Below are 12,218 nucleotides of genomic sequence, written 5' to 3' on the forward strand. Positions count from 1 at the left end.
GCCTCCAGATCTGAAAAACAAGCTGTGTGGCAGGCAGCAAGGAGTATAGGATCATATGAAAAGTATGAGATCCCATGCACCGCCGATCAACAACATACGCTGGATCCGACCTATCCCCGTACCACCATTTGTTGAGGACCAGCAGGTGCGATGCCATATAGTATGAAAGAATATCAGAGGTCGGCAACCCTCCACAGTATGTGGACTGGAAGCAGGTACTTATGGCCACCCTCGCCGCCCGCCACCCCATAGGATCTGGCCCAAGGCCGTATCGATCTGACGGAACCATCTAGGGGGAATAGGATATGGATGGTTTTGCAGCTGATAGAGAAAGCGTGGAAGAGAAACCATCTTGAAGATGGCCGAGCGAGCATAGATAGACAAGGGCATGTGGGACCAAGTTCTAATATCCTCACGTACCCTAACCCACACCGGCGCCAAGTTTCTGTCCCATGAGGTAGTCTGCGAATCTGATAGGCCCACACCCAGATATTTAATCCCCTTGTACACCACCTGCACTGCAGATGCCCACGCGCCAAGATCACCCTCTTTGCCCAGGAACCAAAGGGTAGACTTCTGCGGGTTCACATAGAGGCCAGAAGCCTCCCCAAAAACCTGCATGATGCGCAAAAGCCGCGGGCCCGCCCTGTCTAAGTTGGTAAGGAAAAACAACACATCATCTGCGAACAGGGCTATACTATCTGACAGTCTATCTGCCCATTTAATCTGCACCCATGCAGCCAGGGGCTCCAGGTCTAAGGCAAACAAATAGGGAGACAATGGGCACCCTTGCTGGTGCCCCGACCGATGGAGAAAACCGATGAGACAGAGCCCGCCACACGTACAGACCTCGTTAGGTCGGTATATATTAGAGTAAAATAGGACAGAAAACGGGGCCCTATGTTCAGTCTACACAGAAGCGCAAATAAATACTTCCAACTCAAAGAATCAAATGCACGGTCTATATCCGCAAGCAGAAGCGACCCACGCTCCTCCAAGCCCCTAACTGTCTCAATAGCTACGTGTGCCCGGCGGATATTATGATGGGCCGCCCACTGGGGCATGAACCCGGCCTGATCCAGATGAACTAGGGAGGAAATATGAGGCCAAAGGCAGTTGGCTAACGCCTTGGCCAGGACCTTAGCTTCAGCATTGAGGAGGGAAATAGGGCAATAGGACGCGTGGTATTCGGGAGGTCTACCGGTCTTGTGAAATACTACCACTTCTGCATGCCTGAAGTCGCTGGGCAGGCGAACCCGCTCTCTTGCTTCCTCCACCACCTTACGATAATGGGGGTCAAGCTGTAGGAAAAAAACGCTTTAAAAATTTGTTTGGGACCCGGAGCCCTCCCAGGGTGTAACTCCCCAAGGGCGGCACCTAACTCGCCTTCTGTTAGTGGACGATCCAGCTCCGCACAAACATCATCTGGGAGGGCCCTATGTTGGATGTCATCCTGGAAGCAGCCTATCACGTCTACTGATAGGCATTCCGTGTGGGCAGGGTTTTGGGGTCCCGTCATGACCCACAAGACCAAGACAAATGGCCCACTCACTGGCCCTTTCCAGCAGTCTCATCTTACAGTACCAGACTCCCCAAAAGACTAGTCGAAGACTGCTTTTGAGCAGTGCCATCTCAATACGAGAGCACCTCCAGTGCCTTTCCAGAGCAGTCAGTCAGCTCTTTCTTTCGAAGTAGTGCTCAGACAACCCCTCTTGGCAATCTTTGTCAAAGTTCCCAGGTTTCTGGTTCTGAACCTGTCAAAGGGAGTTGGCAGTAAAAATATTAGCCCTGGGGCACAGACAGTTTCTCTGTCACCACTCTTGTGAAGACACAGATGCTGGTAGAGAAATCTTCTGATTAAACCCAGATCTGTTGACTGGGTGTGAGTGTTTGATTGGTTCAGATGCTCCGTCCATCACCACTCCCTATTGTACCGCTTTGTTCGCCATAAGTTGGCAGGGTATGCTCAGACGTGAGTCCCTTGCTCACTTTGCCACTGGATTCAAGCAAGCCTGGCTGAAGACTGCTGTAATGCCAGAATCCGGTCCTAGGAAGCTTGTTTCCGGTCCAGGGAAGGCATGGCTTGGCAGTTCGTGCTGGACTGTTCCAATGAGGCACAGGGTCAGACTGATTTGCATATGGCCATGTCTGAACTGGGGTGGCAGAGTGGGCTAAAGAACGGTGATGGATTAAACCCAGATCTGTTGGCTGGGTGTGAGTGTTTGATTGGTTCAGATGCTCCGTCCATCACCACCCCCTTTTGTACCGCTTTGTTCGCCATAGGTTGGCAGGGTATGCTCAGACGTGAGTCCCTTGCTCACTTTGCCACTGGATTCAAGCAAGCCTAGCTGAAGACCGCTGTAATGCCAGAAACCGGTCCTAGGAAGCTTGTTTCCGGTCCAGGAAAGGCATGGCTTGGCAGTTCGGGCTGGACTGTTCCCATGAGACACAAGGTCAGACTTATTTGCATATGGCCATGTCTGAACTGGGGTGGCAGAGTGGGCTAAAGAACGGTGATGGATTAAACTCAGATCTGTTAACTGGGTGTGAGTGTTTGATTGGTTCAGATGCTCCGTCCATCACCACCCCCTTTTGTATCGGGTAGAGAAATCTTGGCACACTTACTGGAAGTTTTGTTTCTGTTCCATTGTTATACTTACGTTTCAGACAGTAATTGTGCATTGCAACAGTCAGCTCTGTGAGCAGGTGTGGCCAATTTTGCTACTCAGACTTTGTTTTAGGGTGCTAACAAGAACGTGATGTTGAACAGGGGGTGTCCTGTCAGCAGAAACCCAAACCAAGCGTTTTATACAAAAAGTGAGGCTGCTCCATTTTACTATGGAGTAGGGAGTAGCTCTTTCAGTGAACGATGGATGAGGAGAGACAGAGGACACTCCAAGTTTGAAAGGGCACTCTGTCTCTTCTCCTCCACACACAAAAGCTTGAACCAGAACAAAGAGTACCTGGATGCTCTGAATGGTCTGTTGTCTGGGCTATCTGCAACCCTCCATCTTAGGTGCCACTTGGATGTAGCAAATATAAAATAGATTCCAATGTGACACTGACCACCTATGCCAAACTTTCTCCATGCAGAAAGGTTCACACATGCAACATCTAGGCTAACATGGATGGGGATGGGTGAAGGACCTGATTGCTGGGGAGTGGTGGACAAATTAAAAAATGCACAAAAGAGTAGTGGGCGTCTTCCCAGGGCAGGGTCTGGAAAGAAAGATGTCCTACCACTTAAATCTTCTCACTGTCATGAGTGTCAGTCCTCGACAGCGCAACAAGCTAACAGTAGTCACACTTGGTTTAACAGGGGTGCAAATAGTGTGCCCCTCTTGACAACAAAGTCCCTCTTTGTATCTCAGTCTGTTACTAAAATCACCTTCAACGCACATGCCTGATGGTTGTGTGTTTTGAGGTAGGGGCTAAACAAACTAAATCTTCCTACAATTAACTTGAGGCAACTGTGCGTGCTCTTCAGAAGTCTCCACTGAACCTTTCTCAAGTCAAACAAATACATTCTATTGTAATGGTATGTATTTGTATTGACTCCTGGGCAGAAACTTAAGCGCAGGATGTGAAGCCATGTAAAAGTCTGACTTTAGAATTTTGACTCATTTCAGGATGGGTTTTTGGATAAACCAGATACAAAGAAATACCGTAATTCATTCTGTAGACAGTAATGGTTTGAAAAACAGTGTAGTGGAAGAAAATCTAGGATCCTCTGAAGTCACCTGAGGTTGTGCTAATAGGAAAATGAGACCATATTAACCTGTAGTTTGAAGAAAATCGATCAAATATTACCCCAGGTTTCTGGCAGCCTCAAGGAAATTAGGTGCACTGCCAAGCTCCGATGGCCACCAGTCATGAGACAAGAAAGAAGGAGAACCTCCCAGAAATGAGAGCTCGGATTGAGCGAGTTATCCATCATCCAATGAGCAGGTAAATGTCGACCTTGGTTACCATTCACTGCTCATTCAGAAGTGGAGAATGAGTGGTGTTTCACAAACATGGCTGTTTCGCATCTGGGTATTGGTGGTTGCCTGTTCAATTACCATGGAAAACAAGCTCATTCACACCACACCTTCTTGCTCTTTCTTGGTGTTACCAAAACTATCAACCTCCATCTCAAGTGACTCAAAGAAACAGGGGCCCTTATTTATGAGGCCTTGCGTCAGTTTTGCGCCGCCGGTGCGTCACTTTTTGTGACGCACCAGCGGCGTACAAAATGCGCCTTGTTGAGCCATATTTAAGAAGTGACGCATCTAAGTAGATGCGTCACTTTTTAAACCCCTGCGCCACATTATACCTGTGTCAGGTATAATGTATGCAGAGGGGACGTTCCCCCGCAAAAAGCCTCGTAATAGTGACGCAGTGAAACCTATGAGATTTCACTGCGTCACTTTTAGGATGCTGTTGCGTCAAAATCTTGCGCCTGCCTCACAGCAGGCATAAGACTGACGCAAGCCCTTTCACATGGGGCTTTTCCCATGTGAAAGGACGCATTGCTGGAGTTGCGTCCCTTTTGTGACACACTCCCGCAATGCGTCACTTTTGCGCTTACAGATGCGTCAGAAATACTGACGTATCTGTAAGTCCTTGCGACATGATGCGTCATACATTAAATATGACGCATCATTGGTGTCGCAAGGAGTGCGCAGTGAAAAGTGACGCATCGTTGTTTTCACGCAGCGATGCGTCACTTTTCATAAATGAGGCCCAGGGTTTAGAGGATAGTGGGGCTTACACATAAAGGGAGATGGGCAAGAGGTGGCAGCACGGTTCCAAAACGGAATGATTGCTATTGGTGAGTGGATGGCAAGAAATTGCCTGAAGCTCAATTCCGATAAAACGGAGGTGGTTATCTTTGGCACCCTCTCGCCAGCCTGGTCTGCAGCCTGGTGGCCATCGGCTTTCGGCACCCCACCTTGCCCCTCCTCCAAGGTTAGAAACCTAGGAGTCACATTTGATGACCAGCTCAATTTTATGTCTCATGCAAATAAGGTGGCAGCCACTGCCCATTTCAAACTCAGAATGATAAGGAAAATCATACCTTTTCTACCGGACACGGCCGCCAAGACTCTAGTTACCTCTCTGGTCTTGACATCATTAGACTACTGCAATGGACTTTTTCTTAATGCACAAAAGAGAGTCACCAAAAAGCTGCAGACTGTCCAGAACGCAGCTGCACGTCTGCTGTCTAAAAAACCTAAATTTGTGCCCATCTCGGACACCTTGAAAAGCTACCATTGGCTAACCGTCCAAAACAGGATAAAGTTCAAATCATTGTGCACACTCTACAAAATACTGCAGGATCAAGGACCTCGCTTCCTCAAAGATAAACTAATACTCTACAACCCGGTCAGAACACTCCGATCCACGTCACTTAACCAACTAGTGGTCCCACGCTGCAGAACAGTCTCCTGGGGTGATCGCCGCTTCCTAGTTGCGGGCCCTAAAATCTGGAATACTCTGCCACACCATATAAAAACAAGCCCCTCACTCCTTCAGTTCCGGAAAAAACTGAAGACGTGGCTATTTAACCAGTAAATACAGCTTCGAGTTCACATCCTCTTCTGCTTAGGGAGAGACATTATTGCAGTCTAGCGCCGAGACGCCCACGGGTAATTGTTCGCGCTCTAAAAAATGTCAGTAAATAAATAAATAAATAAATAAATAAATACATCACCTCGTAGAGGTATTTCAGGATCTAATGATTCCATCGTTCCTCTATCCCCCACCAGCCCCATGCTGTTTGTTTTCCAATTTGGGAGAGTAGTATTGAATTATGCGCCTCTGCTTTTAATATTTTCCAAACATTTACTCACAGAGAAAAATCCTAATCCCAAATTCTTCATTACATTTATGTTTCTACAATCTTTAGTTATCGTTCCTAATTAGATTTTCAGATGAAAGTAGGTTACAACTTGATTTTTTTCTGCATGTCTTAAAATAAATCCAAATTTCTGCAAACTTCCCATAAAAGAGATCATGAACTATTTTGGTAAAATATTATATGCTCTGATTTCATCTTTCCAATGAAGATCCACTGTTTGCTTTAGTGTGTTGGAGGGTATGCAGAAATCTCTTGTACTCTAGATAATCTTCACACTAAATAAAAGTTTATGAATACGTGGATGGTTGTAAATTATCGGGATCCCCATAATCAACATATTCCCTATAAATTTTCATTTACCAGTGATATTGGTACTAGAGATGCTTCGATGTCTCGGTGTTAAATACAAATTATAGAAGTTGTTTAGAAGGTAAAGTCTGTACTTCACGCTGCGTTTCAGAAGAATATGTCACCTTCCCTCTTGTGGTTCTACTTACTCCAACTACAGACTCTTTCAATAGGTCCTTTGTTTTATCACAAATTGCCCAAGGATAAAGTTTACAGTGATAACCACAAGACGCACAGCACACTGTCTAAAGTAGGAGTCTATATTAGTGCGTTCCAACCACTCTCTGATTGACTGTGCCTCAGGCATACCACATTTCAAGGGTCATGGCCTTTCTGAAATTTTGCTGATCTCATATTAAATCATACAGCTTAGCCCTTGCAATATAATGTTGCTTATCCTTCCAGTTCACGTTATGTTTTCTGAGTCTACTGCAGTTCAGTTTCCATTCACATATCCCTGTGATATAAAACAGTTTTCTCTGTATGTCTATAAGGTGAAAGATCTAGCTTTCTGTAAGTGGTCCGACAACATCTGTCTAGAAAGGACTCTGACAAATCAGCTGTAGCTGAAGCTCGCCTTCCTGATACGCAGCGATCTTTCCATGATGTTCTCGACGATCCACAAACAAAACAACTAGAACCAAGGAATAAACACACAATTAAAGTAATGCTCAATATAGTGATACCAACTAAAGAATGGTCATACCCTCATTAAACATGATCATACATATTTGTTTAAGAGGATTTGTATATTGAAAGAATTGCCCTACTGGGCATGCAGTGATGCTGTGGTTCATGTTGTAACAGGGTATTTTCTTTTTTTCAGACACCTCCTATGAGAAGTCTGCAGAGGAGGAGCCCCTGCAATTAAACAGAGGTGTTGTACGTGATGTTTACATTTTATGTAAAAGAAAGATTTTTTGTGGTCAAAAGCAGTGCAGCCTACTCTGGCGAGTGGTCACATTTGCTGAATTGATACGAGATTGTCCACTATAGAAAAACCAAAATCTCTGTCTATTGACACTAGTTTGGTCAACATACATTCACGTTAGGATTTCTCCTTAATATCTTTATGCAAATGTTCTAGGAGTGCATGAAAGACATACTATTCCTTTATTCTTGATGTAAACTCCAGACGTGTTGGTCTACAATTTTTTCATTTTTGGTGTATATGGATTAGATTGTCCTTGGGCTCTATGCCAGAATATCGAGTACAAAATTACCGACATACACAAATACAGTGGCCAAAACTAGTCAACTAGACTACCTTAAGTGACAATGTAAATTGACTATTCTTAACTTTGCATTTATTTACCTTGAAGATATATATATATATATATATATATATATATATATATATATATATATATATATATATATATACATATATATATATATATATATATATATATATTGTAAGCTCTCAAAGTCCTTTCGAAATACGGTAATCACAACTGTCAAGAAAGAAGAAAGCACTCTAACGAGGGGGAGGTTTCCAGCATTTTATTGAAACCTTCAGGCACCAGTGCCTGAGGGTTTCAATAAAATGCTCGTTAGAGTGCTTTCTTCTTTCTTGACGGTTGTGATTACCGTATTTCGTAAGGACTTTGGGAGCTTACTTTGTAAAGCGGGTACACCCCCGCATTGACAGCACCGGCTCGTGAGTGCAACTGGCTGATGGTTCTTTGGAGCGGAATATATATATATATATATATATATATATATATATATATATATATATATATATATATATATATATATATATATATATTTGCCAGCTCATTAGGACTTCCGAAGCAATGTGGCAAAGGGCGCAGGAGAAAGGGAGATGAGAGAGGACGACGCCTTTCTCGGAAGCAGTGCAGATGCAGTAATTATTTTACTCCTTGTGGAACCCTGGCACTAAGCAACATTAAATCGAAGTGCACCGACTTGGGACAACATGCTGAAAATAATGCCAGTAAACAAGATTTAAATAACGGCAAGTCCCTAAAATAACTTTCCCGATGCATTATGGTGCCTGTAGTATGGTAAACAGGCACATGACTATCAAGTCTGTATAATATGCTCACCTGTGAACAAGACGTAAACAACGTCGAAACGCGTAAGGAAATGAGCACGTTTCATAGGAGGTGACGAATAAAGTCCTCTGCATCATCAGACACTGTGGGCTCTTTTTTTCGGAGTGGTTGCACGCAGTTTCTCCAGGATCTCCGTTCCTGGTGAGAGTCCGCCCTGCAGGACCGGGGGCCCCCGGTAAAGCGGAGGTGTTTCTTTGGATATATATATATATATATATATATATATTACCTACTGGCGGTCGCCAGTAGGTATATATAGTTAGGACCTAGTTTCCATAGGAAATCCGCAACATTCTATTGGGAATAACTTTTGCGCCGGTGGATGAATCTTTGTGAATTTCTCAAAGAAGATGGCCCGTTACGCTCCGCTCCTTCCCTGAAAGTGTCGGGGGGCTTCGTCAACCAGGGACCGAGAAAAAAGGGGGGTCCCAAAACGTGTTTTCCCCATGGTAATTTCCATAGGACGATTAGACATGGCTACAGCCCGAACCGCTGAACGGAATTACACCAAACTTGGCAAAATGGTAGAGACTGGTACGCAGTAGGGCCTTTTGTTTAAATGGTGTAAATCCCTCCAGTAGTTCCTGAGAAAATCAAAAGAGAAAAAATATATATATATCTATAGCAGCTTACTGTAAGATTACTGTAATCTTACTGTACTCTGTACCTTTCCGAGCACGAGCTGAATGCTAATTGGCTGTCAACTGTCTGTCAACACTCCAAACCAGAAAGTGTTGGCAGCCATCTTGTGCCTCGGTAGACTGAGGCAAAGGAAAGCAGAAAAACAAACGTTTAGAACTCAAAAAGGGGGCAGGGTAGATACACCCTGACACCCTAGGCCTGCCCAGGTGGTCCCGAAGGGACAAAAAAGGACCAATTTGGTTTTTTTAAATTGCCCCACGGGGGACCAAATCGAGGGGGCTTAGTGATAAAGAAGTGTGGGGGGTCCACAATCCCCCCCACACTTCCCCGGGGACTGCCGCCCCCGGGGCAAAGCAACGCAGCCCCTTGGCGCATAAAGGAGGCTCCTGGTGGGCTAGTTGGCCCCCAGGGACCCCCAGTATGCAAGGGGAATTAGTTCCTACTCTGCAAACACGCCAGGGGTTGCGCTGCAGAGAGGTGTAAAAAAGGGTGTGGCCTCATTACACCTCTTTGCAATGTAGCCCCCTGGCTTATACTGGAGGCTCCTGGTGGGCTAGTTGGCCCCCCAGGGACCCCAGTTTGCAAGGGGAATTAGTTCCTCCTCTGCAAACGCGCCAGGGGTTGCGCTGCAGAGTGTTGTTAAAAGGGGGCGTGCCCTCTGAACACCTGCCTGCAAAAATGTAGTAAATCAGTATAAAAAAACCCAAATTAATACATTTAAAAATTGTCATTTAAAAAACCGTCGAAATTCAATGAAAAAACCATAGGTTTCAGGCCTTTTATAGTTAGAAATTAGCATTTAAAAAACCTTGCAAAATCACTGAAAAAAACATAGGTTTCAGGCATTATATAGTTAGGAATTAGCATTTAAAAAACCTTGCAAATTCACTGAAAAAACCATAGGTTTCAGGCCTTATATAGTTAGTAATTAGCATTTAAAAAACCTTGCAAATTCACTGAAAAAACCATAGGTTTCAGGCCTTATATAGTTAGGAATTAGCTTTTAAAAAACCGTTGAAATTCACTCACAAAACTATAAGTTTTAGGGGTGTTTTAGTTAGCTGGACATTTCACTCATACAAAGCCATTGAAATTGCTCCTATATAGTTAGTTTTATTAACTGTATTTCGCGCACCCGCAATCCACTGCTGATGATGTCACATATTACATCATTCATGACATGGTCAGTGACATCCCTGATGACATCTTAAATGACATGACATCATTGATGACATCATCCACGTGACAATCACATACACCTTTTCATACACTAGTAAAATCTTTCATCACTCTTTGTAAAATACAGAGTATCATATTTGAATCCATTGACACAGCAATACAAGTATTAAAAAACCCACTCATTGATTCCTAGATGTATACACACATTGAATCACTTGCCTGTAGATTCACTCATACACGCTGTCAATGAACAATAGAACACTATCAAAAATACTTATACACCTATATCGACATTACACACCAGCACACAACCTATTCAAATATGAAGTTATCCTACTCACTTATGCAAACAATGGATCATACTTACATACTTACTTAGCTACACCCTTATACAAACACCACTTCATCTATTCATTTAGATAGTAAGTCATATTTTGTATATTATAAAATCATTATTACAAGTATACAGTTATCCATACAGTCACTCACACAATCATTGAGTCTTATGTATACTTATTTATATACAACAACTGACACATACACTGCCTTTATTTTTCTAGTTTGTTGGACATGTACCATTGAGAAATATATTTGCTCATCACCACACCCATAAAGATATTCACTCACCCAAACAACTGTTAGAACATGTAGTTTTAACTTCATATATCTACTGAATCAACTATTCACACATCTTTGGGCAGTCACACAACCTCCACCGAACCACACACACATTCACTCTCCCATACAAATACTCAAATAACTAATCAATAACTAATATAGACTTTCACATAGCTAGTAACCAACTGGAGAACCAGTTTACACAACAACTGACAAAGTGATACAGATATTCACACAGTTTAGTCACTATCCACTATATTAAGTGAGACACGATACATTGTTAAAGTCCTCCATCCAAATATTTATTTTTATATATCCACTCATACTTCAATGCAAATTGCTATATATATAATGCATATTTAAATAACAAAGCAAACCACATTTACTGGATGATGTCATCAGTGATGTCATCATTGATGTCATTTGAGATGTCATCAGTGATGTCACTGACCATGTCATGAATGATGTAATATGTAACATCATCAGCAGTGGATTGCGGGTGCGCGAAATATAGTTAGTACAACTAACTATATAGGAGCAATTTCAATGGTTTTGTATGAGTGAAATGTCCAGCTAACTATAACACCCCTAAAACTTATAGTTTTTTGAGTGAATATATATATATATATATATATATATATATATATATATATATATATATATATATATGGTCAAGTGGATTTAAATATGTAAATCTGTGGATTCAAATGTAGGAAACCAATAGGGTTTACAGCAACAGTAGAATCAATTTGTTCACTTCAATGATATTCTTCAAACTTACCTTACACATACGAAACTGCACTGGATATTTAATTTAACTCAGAACTCTGTCCTAGATGTCAAGTGACTGACAGGAATATATTTGAGCATTGTGTGGAGTTGTCCATTATTTCTCCCATACTGGGGGGAGGTATAAGACAAGATTAACGATGCCTTCAATGACCCCTTGTCTTCTTCCTCAGGTTGTGCCTATTAGGGCCATTCCTGCACACGAGTAGGTGGAAATATAGGAGTAAATTTGTGAATCTGTCCCTATTATTGGCCAAGTGTGCAGTAGCCATGGGATGGCATCACAACTATGCACTTACCGAACAAATGTTATCAGATGGTCATCGGCTGAGACCACATTTATCGGTGTAATGGCCACCAGGACTGAAGGATGCAAGGAATTGACTGTGTGGGAAGCAGTGCAAGTTCATCCAGAAATCTACTAATATACTGCCAAGAACCCTACAGCATTCATAGTTTGATTGTCATGTCTCAGGAGGAAGGAAGTTGATAGGGTGACACTGTAACAGACCGAGAGATACCCTACAAAGATGTAACATCATAGATCCTAAACCAATGCCAGCAGCTTAAACATTATTGAAATACTTAACAGTCTCTGGGATAGCATTGTGTAACATGCATCTCCCCCCGCTTAATTTCAACAAGAATTCATTAACTTACCCATTCACCCTGTCCACAGGAGACTGTTGTGTTCCATTTATCCCTCTCATATTGTTGGT

The 12,218-nt window shown here is 43.0% G+C and overlaps 1 protein-coding gene across 1 annotated transcript in view; it reads left to right on the top strand.

Annotated features, from left to right (window-relative positions):
* The window catches only part of CHRDL2 (chordin like 2), a 638,416-nt gene that overhangs the window by 438,467 nt on the left and 187,731 nt on the right, over positions 1-12,218 (top strand). The window contains exon 6 of the mRNA XM_086933239.1: positions 7,017-7,072. Within this exon, the coding sequence (XP_086789365.1) occupies positions 7,017-7,072 (56 nt within the window). The remainder of the gene's footprint in view (positions 1-7,016; positions 7,073-12,218) is intronic.

This window comes from Lissotriton vulgaris, chromosome 8, assembly GCF_964263255.1.
Source record: "Lissotriton vulgaris chromosome 8, aLisVul1.2, whole genome shotgun sequence".
Lineage (NCBI taxonomy): Eukaryota > Metazoa > Chordata > Amphibia > Caudata > Salamandridae > Lissotriton > Lissotriton vulgaris.